General features: G+C 47.7%; 1 protein-coding gene across 1 annotated transcript in view; it reads left to right on the top strand.

The window, feature by feature from the left end:
- Window positions 1–1557: 1557 nt before the first annotated feature.
- The window catches only part of CARD8 (caspase recruitment domain family member 8), a 37061-nt gene continuing 20007 nt past the window's right edge, over window positions 1558–18611 (top strand). Inside the window, exons 1-4 of the mRNA XM_032629387.1 lie at window positions 1558–1625; window positions 1710–2009; window positions 11283–11314; window positions 14100–14144. Of these exons, the coding sequence (XP_032485278.1) occupies window positions 1558–1625; window positions 1710–2009; window positions 11283–11314; window positions 14100–14144 (445 nt within the window). The remainder of the gene's footprint in view (window positions 1626–1709; window positions 2010–11282; window positions 11315–14099; window positions 14145–18611) is intronic.

The following is an 18611-nucleotide window of genomic DNA, read 5'->3' as shown; positions in this document are numbered from 1 at the left end:
GCAGGTGAACATGCACCCTGGCTCTCCGTTGACCGCCAGGTAGCCTTGTGTGAGTTTGAGTCATAGGATCTGTACAAATCCTGGTTAGCTTATACGTGAAGAGGGTATAATATTTACCTTGTGCTGTTATTGTGTCGACGGAGTTATTTTTAATGCTCCCTTGCCAAAGACCCCTAGGAATATACCTATAGTTTACAAAGTTGAATTTATTACTCATTGCAGTGAGGGAAATGCACACCATCCTGGAGGTGTGTCAGTGAGAGGGTATTAGGAAATATTAAAGGATTTGGGATTTTGTTAGCTGATTGGGGGAAGGCTTAGGAAAGCAGGGGTCATTCTATGAGTGTGTAACCTCATAAATCTTATCCATAGAAGGGCAGACCAGAGAGAGGCTAAGGCTTTTAACTGGCAAAGAAGCAGCGGTCACTCTAACTGGTCAGGATAGCTGTGTGTCCACTGTGGCTTGGACAATGTTCATACTTTGTCTGTGTTTAGACACGATTAAGGAGTCTTGTTCTTGTCTTCATCCGTCGTGGTCACAGAGGGGCCTTGTCTCAGGTTGATGGTCTGAGAAATTGTCCATGTTTATGTTTAAGAGAAGAACACCAAGGCCCAGTGATAGCACCAGGCCAGCTTTTTCCCAGAGTATAAAATATCTTATCATAGTGCTGGACTCACAGGTGTTCCATCCATCGGGGTTATGACTTTACTGCACACACCCACACTGCCAGCGCTGGACCTTTGAGTCACAGTGAGGCAGGTAAGGGGTGTTCTGGGGTGGAGACATTTGGAAGAATCTAAAAGACAGATATCCCTTCAAGCTGCAATGACCCATTTTCTTCCCCAGCTTCAGGCCTTACAATGAAGCCATTTCCATGAGGTCAAGGGTACGTCAGCCTGTGGAGAATTTCAGAAAGAGCAAAGAGGGGTCTACAAGGTAGAGGGCCTATCCCTGACTCTGCCTTGCTTCCTTCCTGCAGTAAAGGCATTCTGAGCACTTACAGGGAGTCAGACCTGGGCTAGATGCTGTGTGACACCCACCACCTCATGGAAAAGACAGACAAGCAAACAATCACGCTGAAAAAAGGGGTAAAAGAAAACAGTGTACAGTGAGGATCACAGACAGTCTAAGCAGTGGTTCCCACACTTTCCTGAATATTGCAATCACCTGGATCTTTGAAAAATACGGATGACTGGATCCCACTGCACTAACGTAATTGATCTGGGATACTACTCGGAGCGTCGCGATTTGAAAAACTGCCTGGGTGATTCAACGTGCAGCAAAGTTTGGGAGCCATTGGTTTAGTCCATCCATCCTTACAGTCTGGGGTGGGGTTGGGGGTCACACAGCTGTTTTATCTTAGGAAGCTGTGGTCCCTCATCCCAGACACTTGTATTTAGGTACAAAATCTGAAAGAGAATTTCAGGGGGCTTACAGATCCTAAGAAGAGAATCTGGGAATTCCTTGTAGGGGGCGGGCTGTCTCGTGAAAACCCCCCCAGACACAGGAGTATCCAATCCCAATCAGAATGACATGAGCTCTCCGTCCCCTCCAGAATGGCGCTGCCCCTTCTCTTTCACAGAAGCCTCGGCTTAGTGTCACCAAACCTAGTTCGGGCATGGCGGTAAGCAGCTACCGAGCGGCCGGTGTGCGCACGTGTGAGAGTGTGCACACGTGTGAGAGTGTGCACGCCGGCGTGCACGCGCAGGGCCGCCGGCGAGCGTGCGTTTCCGTTAGGGAGCCCGGGCGGCCTCCGGCTGCGGCTGCAGCAGCTCGCCCGGCGCCCCCTCCCGCCCAGTCCCCTCCCCCTGTGGCTCTCGCTCGCCCTCTTCACTCCCCCGGCAGCGTCGGCCGCCTCCGGGTGCGCAGGGCAGCGGTCGGCACGCGAACCCCTCCTGCGGGCGCCCCGGCGTCACTCGAGCGTCGAGCCCCGGGCGCGCGTGTCGTCCCCCCCGCCCCCCAGTCGCCGAGCGACGATGAGCCGAGGCGCGGGGGTCGCGGAGAGCAGGTGAGCGCAGCCGCGGGGCTTGGGGGGGGGGGTTCGGAAGGAGAAAGGGAGAGCGGGGGTGGGGTGCGGCTGGACCCAACATCGCCGCGTGGAGAAGGGGCTTTGCGGTCTTTAGCACCCTTCACCGCAGGCTCTGTTTTTGCCCTTTCCCGGGTGGGGCGAGGGCTCCACTCCCGCCCCGACATCCCCGCTCGGGCCGCACAAACAAAGCGCCCTTCGGCGGCGGCGCCTGCCCCGCGCGGGCACGGAGCATGGGGGAGGCGACGCGCCGTGCTTCCCGGATTCCAACCCCCTATCCCCGGCGGGGAGCCCGGGCGGTCGCACCTGGGTCGGGCGGGCGGCGGCGGGGTCGCGCGCAGGTGCTCGCGCGGAAGGCGGTGGCGCGCAGCTCGGAGGCCCAGGGCTCCCGGCCCAGAGGCGGGGCTACGGGCAGCGCTGCTGCCCCCTGTCGCCGCGGCTTCCCCACGCCCGCTACCCGTCCCCAGGCGGGGGCGGCGGCGGCGGCGGCAGCGGCAGGTGGGCCCGATTTGTTCACATACACCTGGCGGCGGGCGGGTGAGGAGGAGGGCAAGTCTCCCTGCGGCATCCCCTTTGCTCTCAGCGTGTGTGGACCGGCTCCCTTCCCGCCTCCGTGGCGACTCCCCGCCCCCGAGGCCCGGTTCTGCTGTCCTCGTGTGTCTCCAGCCCTCGAGCTTCAGCTCTCTGGAGTTCCTGCGCCCTCTGCACCTGGAGGAGGACTGGGGAGGTTTTACTGAACACCATCGGTGCTTTGGCCACCCGGCTTTCAAGTTGAGTTGAGAGCAGGATTATTTCCTTAATCCCTTTTTGCCCATGCGTGGGACACCCCCGTGCCCATCATCCCCTCAGTGCCCCCATGGGGCCCTAACAATGTCTTGAGCACAGTAGGCGCGAGGTCAACATTGCTTGAAGGATTTCTGCTATTACTGTAAAGGCAGCCAATGCCTCTGTGTGTTATCAGCGTCCCACAGCCCTTTAAAAGCAGCGGCTTTTTACGTGGAAATGTCTATTAAGAGCTGGTTTGGGATGTTGTGGTCGAGTTCTCCAGGACTCACTGTCATCTGCAAAAGCAGGCTTTTAGTTGTAGTGTTTGGATGTAGTGTTTCAGCAGAAGACACGTGATGGCTTGTTTGTGAAATATATCCTTTAGGTAATCCTCTCATTCCAGTAAATACTTGCAGGTAGTCCAACCCAAAACAGTGCAGAAACGCTCGGCAAAGATTGAGACTCTGCAGAGAATTTACTTATGGGACAGTCCCTGACACAAAAAGAGTTTCTACAGGATCAGCTAGAGGAAGAAGAGAATGCAGAGGTTTAAAGTGTTCACGACTTCAGTTTTTCGTGGATCATTCATGGAACATTAGGCCCAGCTTCTCTCAGGAAGGAGGGAGGGATTTTTTGGTTTTGTTTTTTGTGTGTGTGTGTGTGTGTGTGTGTGTGTGTTTCCTCATCTATTCTTTAAAACATTGTTGCAATCAGGAAGACAATCTTAGAAAAGTCTGTTGTGGATGGGTTTTGCTGTTGAATTTCTTGAAGTTAGCATGAATAAAACTACACTAGGACATAAACTGTGTCCGCTTGGAATATCAAAAACACTTCTTTAGAGGTGGTCAGTTAACAGCAAGACTTGTAAATGATTGTTAAAGAGAACTTTGAATCAAATTATGGCTAAAAGTAAAGTTTTGTTCCTCAAAAAAAAAAGAGGAAGTGAATTGAAATACAGTGTGTGAAATTAGCACAGTTACTTACACAGAGCTAAGGAAACCTCTACCAGCCTTCCCAGTATTACTCTGAAATGTGGGCCTTCCCCACCACTTTCCCTGAAAACTTGTTAGTCCACCACCTGTGATCTTTCTGCCCTCTTCAGGGAGATCGTTGCTAATGTGTCGTTTAAACGCTTCAGTGTGGTAACAAAGTCCATATAATTGTGTGTCAAACAAGGGGGAGGTGCAATTCTCAGTAAACTGTAAAGCACCCTACAGATGTTTGCTACAGTTAGTTGCAATTTGTAGTAGCTGCACAGTATGTCCCTCTGATACTTAGCCATTCCCACATTTTTGGCCATTTAAGCTGTTATTACTGATTTTTCAATATTAAGGAAGTCTCTGTTTTATATCTAATTACCACATTCTTTCTGTCATTTATTTGTCCAATGAACATTTTTTTTTTTTTAATAGTGCAAACTATATGCCAAACAGTGTGTTAGATGCTGGGGATGTGGAATCCTTGGCTGCACACACGCACGCACAAACAGACACTCATACACACTCCTTGTTCCTTCAGTTCCCAGAGGTTATAAACGGCTTATAAACAAAGCACAGCAAAGCAGTGCAATAAAACCATTCATCTAGGTGTACATCAGACCTGGGCTCAGGGAGGGGAGTAGAGAAGGGATCCCTTCTACGGGGCTGAGTCATGGGAGTCACCCCACCCCATCCATCCCCAGTCAGGTGAGCTGTCCTTCTTGCCCACCCTGGGCACTTAGGATTTCTTTCTCTTCCTTCTTCTTCCTCTTCCTCCGTCCCTCCTTGTCCCCTCACTGCCTGAAGTGTTCCAGCTGCCTCCCGTCTCCCTTAAGCCAGCTTAGTTCCAGCCCTTTTCCCTCTTGGCCCCACTTCCCTTTGGAGTACATTATGCAGAGATTTCATTGGCAGTTAGTTGCAAGGAGAAAGAAAGGAGTAAACCCCGAAACTGTTCCTCCTAATTCCTGCCACCCCACAGCAGCCGTTTGGGCTATATCCCCAATGCGGTCACCTCTTCCTTCCACCTAGGGTCATTCTCCATTCACGAACGTGGCCAGTAAAGCTAAAGTCCTATATAATATTTTTCCTTTCCCAAGTTGCTGAAAACCCTTCCTTTGTGTGTATGTATATACAGTCATACAGAAAACACAGCATCTTAAGTGCACAGCTTGATGAATTACCACAAAGTGAACACATCTGTGTAACCACCACCCAGGTCAAGAAATAGAATATAACACCCTAAAAGCCCCCCTTATTTTCCTCTTACTTTCCTGTCCCTCCTCCCCAGAGGGACCAGAGATTGGTTTTGCTAGTTCGTAAGCCTTATAAAAATAGAATCATACAGTATATACCCTTTTGTGTCTGGCTTCTTTTGCGACATTATGTTTGTGAGATTAATTCTCTCGGTTGTGTGTAAGCAGTTTTTCATTCTCATGGCTTACAGTTTTCCATTATATGATGATATCACATTTTATTCATCCATTCTCCTCTTGATGAACGCGGTAGTTTCCAGGTTTTGTCCTTTACCCCTTGGATGCCCAAAGACCTACCCATTTCACTGTTATTTTTGCATGGTGTAACTGGTGTAACTGAAAAAAGGAAGGGAGAGGGGTAGATGAAGGAGCCAGCCTGGAGAACCAGGCCTGTGGAATTTTTATCTTTGCTGATACTAAGTGTTTTCCGAAGCGTTGAAGCCTGTGCTCTCATTCAGAAACCTGAACACAGAAGAAACAAGCTATGGGATGGCTTCCGTCATGGGCGGGCGAGCTGATTGCAGTTGGTGGTCTTTGGGTGATAATGGGAAACCAGCCTGGCTTGGGAAGTGTCCCCTGGGGGCACTGACAGCTGGCGGCTGGACCCTGACCTTCCCTCAGGGCCTGGTCCCAGAGGGCTTGGTACTCAGGAAGCCCCTCTGTCCTGGCCAGTGTGGAAGAGGCTGTGTAGTTGGCTTCTAGAGCCTGATTCTGAGTGAAGGCAGTTTCCTTGGAGTATGTTTTAAAGTTGCCTAGCCTCTTGAGTGGTTTTTGTCATCTGGTACTACAACTTCTTTTCAGGGTGGTCTGGCTTTTGTGGTCTGGGGGACTGAGATTTTCTTTGGGGAAATGCTTGGGCCTTTTGGACTCAACACAGGCAGTGTCTGAGCCTGTAGAATGTCAGGGGGGTCTCACAGGATCAGACATTCTCCATGAAAGATGCTGATGACAGCAGACCCTGCATTGGGACCCTGCATTGTTGACTTCCTCCTTTGCTCTCAAGTTTCAAATCTTCCCAAGGGGGAAATACGAAGACTGCTCAGTGGACTGAATGGTCGCCACTCAGCATCTGGGGTTGCCATCAGTTTGGTTACAGTTAGTTTCTCCACCTCCCTGTCTTTCCTCGTCTCCTACCTCTCTCCCCCTGAACACACTTGCTTTCCTCCTGTTCCCGGACATTGATTAATTCCTTCCTGCCTCAGACAGAAGCTGTGCAACATTCTCTTGTCCATTCTTGCTTGTCCTTTGTGGCTGTTTAAATGTCACTTCCCCAGGAAGCCCTCTCCAGTTTTTCAATCTTAGACACGTGCTCTTGAAGCACTTCCTGTCTCAGATACAAGAAGACAGTCTTCCCCATCAGGCTGATGTGTTCTTGAAGGCACAGACCCAGTTGCTTTGTTCGCTTATGCCTGGCACATAATCCATCCATGTTTGTTAAATGGATGAATTGATGGGCAAACCAAGAGGCCTGAGACAAGTTGTGAGATTGTCTCTGCTTATAATTTGCTGTGTGATCTTGGGTGTTCGTTAACTTCACTTCTCCTAGAGTCTATCTCCCCCTCTGTAAAATAATGCATCAGGCTGGAAGATCTTGTAGGCACCTTTCCGCTTCAGTTTTTTTCTGAGTCTAACAGTGAGAAGATCCTACCTGAGGCGTAGCATTCTTTGAAAATGCAGGCTGGCCTTAACATCATGGTTTAAGTGGCCTTAGTTACACGCCTGTGTTCTCAGCATAAGAGCTCTGTCCTTCCCAGTTCATCATAGCCTGCTCTGGGCTAAGACTATAGCTTATATTTGCTTTTATGTTGCTCTTCCCACATGATATACATTTATTTATTTCCTGATCTGTCTTCTCTTCCATTAGTGTGCCCCTTGGGGACAAGGTTCATGTGTCACGTGTTACTTTTATACCCCCTTCGCTTAGCACAGCACCTGTGAGCTAATTTCAGTTGATGAAAAGAGATCTGTATTGTAGAGAATATTACTTTCATTGAGATTATTCTCTGGAAAGTATAGCTATTTCATGATTATGCAGATTAACTCCAGTTTGTGACTAACATAAACTCTTTTCCACTTTCCTTAACCCATTTAACTTCTTCTGGCCTATTTCCCAGGAGGTTGATAGGGGCTAAAAGAAGTAAAACACTAGTTGGTTTAATTCTGGTGAAAAGTTAAGAGGAGGATTTGGGGCTCATTATGGGTTTAATTATACCTAATAACTAAGGTCTCTGAGCCTTATTTCCTCATCTGTGAAACGGAGGTGACACTAGTTCAGTATCAAGCACTAAAAAGGTTGTTGCAGTGAGCCCATCGATGGGCTTGGGGTCCTTGGCTTGGGTTCAGGCACACAGTAAATAGTTTTTAAATATTAGTTAAAGAAAATAGTTAGTTATTATATTACATTTTTATTTTCACTCTAAGAATTGCTGAAGATCTTTAACTGGAGAATTATTACTTATCGAGCCAGATTTGAGTGAAATCCTTCTGGCACCTACTATCCACCTGTCAGGCTGGGAGTGGAGGTGGGAGAAAGGCTCCCTCAGGTGGGATTTTACTATGCTGAGATGCAGGGTTTTTTCTCCTCCCGCTGAGGGAAAGGGGCCTGTATTAGACTGGGCCTGGGAGCTGATAGACATGGGGCGGCATCGAAATTATACCTAGTCATCATGGTGGAGTCCCGATCAAAATGTAAGGAATTTTAAGTGATGTTAAGTAAATGTCCAAGTCCCTTCCCTGCTGATCTTCAGCCCCTAAATTATACTGGGAACATTTGGAATGGGTACTCTCTGTCCGTGGTTGCCGTGGTTTTCCTTTTAAAAACCACATGGAAAAAGCAGAAAGGAAGAGGATGTGGGGAACTAGCTAGCATCCATGTAGTGTGTTAGGGAGAAGGGTTCTTCTGGTGTAAGGATTTAAACTGTGACATGACACAGATTAACAGGAGAAAGTCACACAAAAATACAATAACAGGGACACACGGGAGATACCGAGGAAAACTTGAAAAAGGCCAAAGCCCTCACCTTAAATACCATCCTCAGCTAAAGACGAAAGAGGATGTTAAGGGTGAGAAGAGTGAGTTCTGGGAGGTCACCAGGAAGAGCACGGTAAACACAGGTAAGGTTTGTGATGCACATTTAACTCACTGCCTTCTCCACTGATAAGATGCAGATTTGGACACCCTTGCAGACAGCGATTTCCCTTACAAATGTAAATGTTTCTTACAGAGGGTAACTCCTGCTTGGTTTTCAATGTTTTTTCCCTTTGCCTGCTGTTTCCTAGAGAATAACCAACTTAAAATAATTAATATACCAAAGAGACATATTTTAGGGTAGCAAATTCCGCTGCTCTGTAAAGTGGCTGGGCCCCTGTGGGTCCCCTGGGGTTGCTCCCTCCACCCGGCTGTGACTCCTGGAGCTGCCCTGCGGGCGGGCTCCTCCACCTCCGGGCTAAGTCTCCTCCCCCATAACTGTCGGGTGTTTTAGTACAGAGAGCTGGCCCTGTACCCTGCAGCCTCACTACATGGAGAAAATAAAGGTTTTCCATAAAGGTTTTCTGGTTTTTAGCAGAAGTTCTGGTATCTAGACACATGTACACACATCTGGAAATAAAGATAAACAGCTGTAGAAAGGGGAATATGAAAGGGACAATTAAGAGAAAAACGCAATTTGTCATTGGGGACGCAGAGTGGGTTTTAAGCAGACATATTTTGTACAATAAGAACGGCTAGTTCTTATTCAATACAAGTTCTCATAATTATTTTTAAATTAAAAGGCACAACGACTGCATTATAAGAGGTGTGAGTCTGGAGAAAAAAGATGCAGTGGTTAGCTTTTTCTTCTGTGTATTTCATTGGGAACCATATTTTAGCCTTTCTTAGTGTCTTGAAGCATTTCCTAATTTCAGGTTTACCACCACTCTCTGACCTTTTGAGCTGGAGTTTAGGATTAAAAAATAAGAGGACTTAGGTCGGAAAATGAAAATACATGTTTTTCCTAGAAAATACCAAATACTTGGGAATGTTCACCAGAAAAAATCTTGATTCAAGGAGGTTTTCAAAATCTGGAGGCTCCTGACTAACTTGACTGAAGAAGAGAAAGGAAAGGGCAAGCAGTTGGTCTGCTGCTTTTGCTGTTTTCTTCCTCAGTCTACTTTCACTGCCAGGATTGGGGTTTGGGGTAAAGTGGTGGGGAGTGAAGGGAGACATGGTACCAGGCACCTATGGGGCTTTGAAGTCATAATGGCCTACCTAGGGTCAAGTGCTTCTTTTCTGTTTGTTAGCTGTGTGACCTCAAGGAAGTTAATGAACCTCTCTGAGCCTCAGTCCCTGCATTTGTAAAATGGCCTTCATAGGCTTATTGGGATGATCCAGTGAGAAAATGCAGAAAGATTTCACATCCCCATAAGTGCAAATAGCATCATTGTTGTTTTCTGCCTGCTTTTTCATTTATTCATCAAAGATTCTGATTCAGTGGGCCCCGAAAAAATGGTTTTTAGAAGGCACCCTGTAGAGTTCTAATGTCCTCAGTCCACACCTTGAGAAATGCTGTCCTTAAGGGATGAGGAACAGTTTGGGCATCAAGGGGGAGGGCAGGGCTGTCACGTACAAGCACACACAACCCGAGGGGATACCCCAACATTGTAGTACATGTCCATGGAGCATACATAGTTGGGGTACCTGACCTGCAAGGCCACAGGCAGTGACCCTTTTGGGGGGAGGGTGCAGAGAGAGTGGTGTGTGTGTGTGCGTGTGTGTGTGTGTGCGCGCGCGTGTGTGTGTGTGTGTGTGTGTTATGCAGGGTATGCTTGGGACACTGAAGAGCTTTCCCTCTGAGGGAGCACGCAGGGTGGGAGACGAGGAAGCAGGGTGGGGGTCCTTGTGTGCCATGCCAGTAGCTCAGGCTTTGGCCAAAAGAGTCTAGGCAAAGACATGATTAGGTCATGCTGACGGTCACACGAGGGACAAACCAAGAGAATGAGCCAGTAATTATGAGAGAATATAATCAACCAGCTGGGTGGGGAGAGAGCTTGAATGGAGGCGGAAACAGTTTGCATTGAGGAGGGGACAGATTTGAGAGATGTGTTGGAGGAGGCGGAGGAGGTTAGGAGGACACGGATTGTGCTGCTTGCTGAGAAAAAGGCGCTAGTGATGACCTGGAGGTTCCAGTTAGGTGACCTGGTGAGGTCAGGAGGAGCGGGTTTTCCTGGAGAGGGGAAGACAGTGATTAGTTAAGTGCTGACTGTAGTCCATTGAAGGTGCTGAATTGACCCTTGGGCCCTAGGCACCTGGAACTCTGGGAAGGGGCCTGGAAGGGGGCAAAGATTTAGGATCTGAAACCTTGGCGTGAAGGTGAGCAGGAGGCAGTGTGAGGAGGGTGCACTGATGTGATCCTGGGACACCGCGATCTAATCCCCAGGAGGCTGGGGCCTGGAACCAGGAGATGGAGCACATGGAGAGGGGAGAGGCCACTGAGGCACGGGAAGGGGGAGGAGGGAGCCTGTCACGTGCTTCATCTAAAGAGAGAGCAGTCACTAAGGATGGAGAGGGCCCACTGGGTCTGTCAGACAGGAGACCTCGGTGGCTCTAGCTTGGGTGGTTTCGGTAACGTGGGAGAGCAGAAGGCAGGCGGCTTTGATTCCGGGAGAGGGTAGGGAGTGGGAAGCGGAGACCGTGAGTTCTCGCGTGAGACCGGCACTAGCAAGGGCAGAGGGAGTCCAGGCGGTGGTGAGGACGGAACGTCAGGTCAGGCGGGGGAAGCACCGGTTAATTGAATGGGAGCTGTCCGAGCCCTTAATTCTCAGGCGTGCTGTGACTGAGGGAGGAGGCCAAAGAAGCAGGTGAGAAGACCTGGGCAAGGGAGGGCGACTCAGGGAGCAGCTCTGGGAACCAGGAGGAGGGGCTGGGGGCCAGCGCGGGCTGGGCAGGGCAAGGAGGATGGATCGCTGGAAACGCGGCAGAGCAGGGGGCGTGGCGGGCACGGGGATGCCGTGCGGGGACCCTGTGCCGGGGTGCCGGGGTGTGAGCGGACAGGCTGGGCTTCAAGGGCACGCTCCATAAGCCCCGTCTATATCCTATGGTTTGGAGTCAGGCCGTAATGGTAGGTGGGGAGTGAGAGGGGCAGGAAGAGCCTTGAGGAGGGAGAGAGTTCTTTCATTTGCAACGTTTCTGCAGAAACATAGTATGATCATTCTGAAGACTTTCATAATTATTTTGTATAAAATTAGTATCCGTTTATAAAACTGGTTTTCTTTTCTTGTTCTAGTGATGATCACAGTGCCTCTTCAGAAGAAAAAGGTATGGAACTCTTATGTCAATGTCGAGTTATCGAAAACTTAACCTATACTGTGGAAATTTGCGTTTTTAGAAAATGATTTTTTTATTAATTTTATCTGTTGGCTGCAGTTTACATTCATGCATTCACCAACTTATAGAAATGTGTTAAAATAATCAACAGGTTAGGATGATGCGATAATGACAATTTTTCAGAATTTTCTTTAAGATTGTTTTTCAACAGATATTCCAAAAGAAAAAAGGAGTGTAAAGAACTTGGGCCTTTGTAGTGTTTATAACTTAAGAATAGAAAATAAGTGCTCTTACATCTCTCTCCTTTAAAACTCTGGCTCTAATGTTCTTTTTAACCTTATTTTAAATTCAATAAAGTAAGATTAGAGAAGTATTGTCAATTGAATTCTATAAATGTTCCATACACAATGACTAGATATTTTCTTTAATACTTGAGTGTTGTTGTCAATTTTAGATACTTAATGAAAATGACAACACACAATTCTATCCCTGAAAGTGGGTCAAATAAACACTTATTTATTTACTTAAAAAAATTTATTATTTATTTTTGGCTGTGTTGGGTCTTTTTTGCTGCGTGCGGCTTTGTCCAGTTGCGCGAGCGGGGGCTACTCTTCGTTGCGGTGCACAGGCTTCTCATTGCAGTGGCTTCTCTTGTTGCGGAGACCGGGCTCTAGGCGTGTGCGCTTCAGTAGTTGTGGCTCGCAGGCTCTAGAGCGCAGGCTCAGTAGTTGTGGCGCACGGGCTTAGTTGCTCCGTGGCATGTGGGATCTTCCCGGATCAGGGCTCGAACCCGTGTCCCCTGCGTTGGCAGGCGGATTCTTAACCACTGCGCCACCAGGGAAGCCCAATACTCCTTTATTAAAGGAAGGTCTTGGTCTAGGTTTGGGGGTTGCTGAGGGTCGAGTCCTCTCTTGGACCTGTGCTGCTTGTTATTAAAGGCTGTAACTAGTGTGTGGGGATGTATTTCTTGCTTTGGCTCCTTCTCTTTATCGTGTGCTGCATGGCTCCGAGTCCTTCTGGAGGGTGGTTCCGAGGCCACTTTAGTTGTTGACCTGTGTCACTTGGCTGCAGAGTGGCTTAGAAACTCCTCAGCTCATCGCTGGGCCACTGTCTTACTTTTGCAAGTTCCATATCCCTCCTGTGTTTCATTTTTCCAGTACAGAATAATAACCTGCCTGATAAAAGTATTCTGATTAAAATCTAATAACAGTTTCTGCAACATCTGGCTGCAGTGTGTAGTGTATGGGGCTGTCGTGAATCTGTCAAGTGTAGGGTTGGATCTGGCCAGCTTTTCTGCTTCCTGGTGCTGACCTCAACCTCACCCGTCCCTCTCTTTGCTTTTGCCTGTTTTTGTCTGCTTGAGATGCCTCTCCCTTCCTGCACACTTAACCTCCCAGGCTTGTTTCAGCGCTACCAAATTCAAGGACTTGTGCTGAATCCCGCACCTGCAGTGAGTGGTCTCAGTTTCTCTCTTGGACCAGCAGAATACGGGCCTTCCTTCGTTTTGTACTGTCCTGATTTCTTCATTTGTCTGTGCGTGGCTACTGCTTGCCCTCACACAGGCTGTTTGCTGGGACATGGATTTTCTCCTAATGCTGCAGGGTGCCCATCACACGGTGGACACTAAGTCAATGCTTATTAAATTGAAGGGACAGTAGTCTCTGCCCACATCCAGGGGAATTAGTCAACTGGTAATTAAGCCCCTGTTGTTCACCAGCCTGGCGTGGGTGAATGTTCCAGACAAACGAAATGGAAGAGTTGTCTGTTCCATGAGCAGGCTAATTGAGCATGGCGTAAATACAGACTAGGGACATGGTAGCTAAGGGGCAATCCTTCCCTACACAGAAATGCTCTTGCTCTGTTTAACATTGTTGGTAACTTCTGCAGCAGTTACCCCTTCTTCTCCTATACTATAATATCTCCATTCCCATGCATCCACACTGGCTTAGGCTCTCATCACTTCATATCTGGATCTCTGCAGTGGCCTCTGTGTCAGGCTCTCTGGAGTCTAATGCATCCTGAGCGTCAGTACCCCCCAGTGTCCACCAACATCTTGGGGATGGCCCATGGCCCATTCCAGCTTGAAGCTGTCATGTAATTCTGCGTCTCCATGTTATTCCGCGTCTCCATGTCATTCCCTGTAGGAGAGCAATCCCCCAAGGCCAGTTCTTCCTAACTGCATTCCAGGTCCTCCCTAGTCTGGTCACAACTTATCTGGCCAACTTCACATCCTCATTTGTGTCATTTTACTAAATTGTTGACAGTTGTTTGCCTGAATTGATTGTTAACTGGGGAAGGACACTGATTCTTTGGTATAGTAACACCATCGTCTGCCCTTCAGTTACAAAATCTAAAACCAGGTGCTTTTTTTTCCTTTCTGGTGTCAAGTTACTTAATCGCCAGGGATGTTTGTAGGGAGCTGCTGAGTTAATCAAACAAAGAAACAATGCCCTTTGGCACAAAATTGAGAGATTGCCAGGGATCCAACCAAATGTAATTATAAAGTTTGTTGGCTTTCTGTTTGCCCTCTATTGGAAAAGGCTTATGGTTTCTTGAGCTAAATCTTTTTTCCTTTGAGGATATGGCATTGTTTACCATTGGTAACTGGGCATTCATTTGACAGGCAAGGCTGCTTTGGCTCTAAAGAGGTGATTCAGTTTATGGAATAGGGCGCTTCTGTTATTTTTGGTTTAGCAGCTTTTACAAAAATGGACGTAATCTTCTATTTTATCCTTGTATTTATACTATTAAACTTTGTTTCTTTCTCAAAATTTAGATTGCCCCAGTCCCAACCTAGATACTTCAAAGGACTCTAAATCAGGTAAGGGATGTGGTTAATATTGGTAAATGCCCAAATGAAATTTTTACAAAATAACAAATTCATAGCAAGATAAATTACCATTTATTTTTCTGTTTTACTTCAAACAATCTGAATGAAAGGTAGGGACTTTCATCTTTCTACTTGAAAGAGTTGAATGAATTTTAAACTTCCGTGATTACCTAGCCTAGTGAAATCAGTGACTTTAAAGTTTGGTGATAAAGATGTACTTAGTGAAACTGAGAATTTATCTGATGGGGCAGTCAGGCCATTTTCTAGATTGGCTCCACTAACATAATAGCGGGTCCTCTGTGAGCCCAGCCAGGTGGTGGATACTTGGCTAGGGTAATCCTGGGAGGCTTCCCTGAGGAGGTGATGGTCGACTTGAACTCTGAAGGATGAATTGAGGTAACAGGGCAAAGGTTGGCTCAGTAGAGTTGTCTTAGTTCAAAAGACTTGCAGGTGTAAAGGCCCTGATGTGGGAAAGTGCACAGTGCTTGTTTGCAGAGGCTGAAGAAGGTCAGATGACTGGAATCAGAGAGCGAGGAGAAAGGTGGCAGGGCCATAGTGTGTCTGCAGAGGCAGGTGGGGGCTAGATTACATAGGCCCTTTGGATTAAAAAATCTGTTCTCCGGAGAAGATGTACAAATGGCCAATAAGACATAAAAGATGCTCAATATCATTTCAGGAAGATACAAATCAAAACCACAGCAAGATACCACTTCACACCCACTAGGATGGCTATAATGAAAAAGATAGTAGCAAGTGTTGTCAAGGATGTGGAGAAATTAAAACCCTCATGTACCGCTGATGGGAATGTAAATTGTCACAGCCATCTGGGAAAACAGGTCATTCTCAAATAGCTAAACAAATTACCATTTGATCCAGCAGTTTCTCTCCTCTGTGTATACCCAAGAGAAACTTGTGCATGAATGTTCACAGCGGCATCATTCATGATAGTCAAAAGTTGGAAACAACCCAAAAGTCCATCAGGTTTTAAATGCATAAACAAAACGTGGTATACCCGTTTGTACTACTTTGCTAGGACTGCTGTAACGAAGTGCCACAGACTGGGGGGCTTAACCAACAGAAATGTATTGTCTCACAGTTCTGGGGGCTAGAAGTCTTGACATCAAGGTGTTGGCAGGGTTGGTTCCTTCTGAGGACTTGGAGGGAAGATCTGTTCCAGATCTCTCTTGTTGGTTTGTAGATAGCCATCATCATGGTCATTTGATGTTCTTCCTATGATGTGTCTCTGTGTCTGAGTTTCCCTTTTTTGTAAGGACACCAGTCATCCTGGATTAGGGCCTACCCTAATGATCTCATTTTACCTGACGTAAATACCTCTATAAAGACTATCTCCAAATAAGGTCATAGTCTAAGGACTTCAAACATGAATTTTCTTTTGGGGTGGGGGGACACAATTCAATACACAACACCATATAATGGAATATTATTCAGCCATAAAAAAGAATAAAGTGCTGATACATACTACAACATGGTTGGACCTTGGAAACGTGCTCAGTGAGAAAAGCCAGGTACAAAAGCCTGTGTGTTATGTAATTCCATTTATATGAAATGTCCAGAAGAGGCAAATCTATTCAGGCAGAAAATAGAGTATTGGTTGTCTAGGTCTGGGAGGAATGGGGAGGTTGGATAGTTAAAAGGTGCAGGGGTTTTTTTTTGGGTGATGAAAATGTAAAATTGATTGTCATGATAGATGTACAACTCTGTGAATATGCGAAAGGCCATTGAATTGTACACTTTGAGTGAATTGTATAGTATGCAAATTAGATCTCAATAAGGTCGTTATAGGAAAAAAACCAGGTTATATCAGAAGAAAAATATCCAAAGCTTGTTGTCCAGAAAAAAATCCACATGTTTTCTTGAAAAACTTAAGCTCAGTCATGTCCGTGCCCAGGGCCCTGCTTCCCGAACAGTTTGCTGGGACTGTGGTTTTTGCACACTTGATTTATTCCTGTGATTAGGTTTATGTGGAATAGAATATCCTTCAGGACAGACAAGTAGCAAAAGTTGTCCCTCTGATTTGTTTCCTTACCCTTGTCATTTCTGAGAACAGAGCCAACTGGCAATCTTGTTGCCAGACGGTAGAGTTTTTATTGTTATATCTGGAAAATTAAGTATATTTTCTCTTTTTCCTCAAGGTAACATTGCACGGGTTTGATGATGACATCGGCTATTTTTATGAGGTTTCCATTTTCCTAGTGACAAAAGGGGAACAGTACCTAAAGTTATGTGAAGTACCCTTTGGTTTTAACGTTAAATAAAAGAGGAGAACTATGGATTTGTAAGATGTAACCAAAATGGAGATTAAAATGGGATTGTGCAAGGACAGCTCTCCCCCAGCTGTCTGAGAAAGGAGGAGAAAGTCCGCTGCTGGTGATAGTGTCCGAATCAAAAGATGAGAGTTAAAAGTGTGTACCCGCAGAGTATAGTCCAGCCAGTGGGTAGCACAGATTGTCAGGTGAGTGAAGGGACAGACATCTCAGGCCAGAGTGGTGAGAAGGGGTGGACCCTTCTCATCTGGATGAAGGGAGGCTGGCCTTGTTAAGAAGCAGAGGGTGATTTTCGTAAACTGAGAGCAGAGCTGATACGGGGTACAGGGCAGGGCAACGAGCCCCAGAGGGGAGACGGGAGTGACCCCTGACTTGGCCTTGGGAGTGGAGAGGAAGCGGGCTGTGCAGCCGCTGTTTCTCTCTAGGCTGAGAGCATGTGGAGGGGGCTGTGGCCTGCATTCCCCTGCTGTCTGCCCTGAAGTGTCCAACCCTCAGAGGGGAGAAAATGCACCGGCCTCTGGACCAGATAAGGCATGGGACCTGCTCTTTCAGTTTGCCTGCTGTCACATTCCCTCTGTTCCCTTTCTCACCTTTCCCTCCTTTTATTTTTAAAAGCTTAGCGTTTTTTTAGTTGAATGCAGTGGATCAAAGGAAGGAGTATGGATTTTGTCCGCATCTAGGCTGGCATTCTGAAGGACAGCCGGGCGTGGTGAAGGTGGCACCCATCAGAATGAGAAGCTGGGAGAAGAGAAGCTCAGAGCTGGGGGTTGTTTGCGCACCAGCTTCCCTGAACAGGGAGCCTGCTGCCAGAGCTTTCACCTGCACAAATATGGGAAGGGTTTAGTGCTTGTAGTAGCAGGCTTGGACTGGCCTGTCACTGGAGTTTAGGAGTAAATGTGACCTATTAGTAACACTTATTAAGTGCCTACTGTGTGCGAGGCCCTGGGCTGGTCCCTCTTCGCAGACATCTTATTTAGTTCTCAAATTTGTGCCGTGAGGCAGAAAAATGGTCCTGGGGGCTTGGGCAGGCTCACAGGGCAGGGAGGCAGAAATAGAATCAGGAGTCCTAGGTCCAGAACCAGAGGGAAGGTGAGCTGAAGAGCTGGCCCCAGACTCCCTCTCCCAGGGACCTGGGGCAGAAGGTGGGCCTCACCTGGGACTGGTCCAGGCAGAATTACAGCCCTGCAGAGGTCCCAGACTGCCAGAGGGAACCGACAGAATAAAGAGGGGCCATGGTAGGGGCTGCTTGCTTCTTTAAAGCTGGGCAAAGCATTCGTTCGTTCACACATTCATTCATTCATTCATTGAGCATCTGTATAGGAATGCGTGCTGGGGAATCAAGGTGGTGAGACACAGCCTCAGTCCTCCAGGGCCCACAGACCGACAGCTAAGCAAGCAGGCACTGCTTGGCAATGGGGTAAATGTGACAGGATGGATCAGGAAAGAGGCAGGGCTCACCTACCTTGGTGGGGCAGAGGGAGACTGTCAGCAGAAGTGACACTGCACTGGCTCTTAGTGGATACCTAGGAGCTCTGGAAGTGGGGTCCGGGGAAGGGATTTCCAGGCAATGGGATGGCATCTGTAAGGGCTTGGAGGAAGGAGTGGTAATCATCCTGGGGTACAGCCTGGGGAACGAGGAAGTGATTAAAATGGGTTGATTCTAGGCCAGTGGTTCTCAACCCTGGCTGCACACTGCAGTTATTTGGGGAACCTTTAAAAATAATACTGCTGTTCGAGCCCCATCCCAGAGTCCCAGACATGGGTGTGTTTAGAAAGCTCCCTAGGTGATATCAGCATGCAGCCAAGGTTGAGAACGCACTGCTCTGTTCTTTCAGCCCTGGAAGACAAAGGCCATGTCCTATCACTTTGATTTCCCAGCACCTGTTTCAACACCTCACCCTCCCCTCAGGCATCCTCTCGTGCAGGAGTCTGCCTCCTACTCCCCCCACCCAGCCCCATCCAATCAGTCTCCAGCTCCTGGGTGTTGAACTGCTGAAGTAACGAGAAGCATGTTTGCAAGTGTAACAACATGGTTAAGAGGGCAAGTTCAGGCCAGACCGCTCAAGTTGAAATCTTAGCTCCAGGCTTCGTGGGCGGGGGATAAGGGGGAATGCCCTGGTGCTCCGTGGTGTTGCATAAGTCAGTTAACTGACCTCAGCTTACCTCATTTGGA

The sequence above is a fragment of the Phocoena sinus genome, chromosome 4 (assembly GCF_008692025.1).
Source record: "Phocoena sinus isolate mPhoSin1 chromosome 4, mPhoSin1.pri, whole genome shotgun sequence".
Taxonomy (NCBI): Eukaryota; Metazoa; Chordata; class Mammalia; order Artiodactyla; family Phocoenidae; genus Phocoena; species Phocoena sinus.
This window is presented reverse-complemented; position numbering and strand designations above follow the sequence as displayed.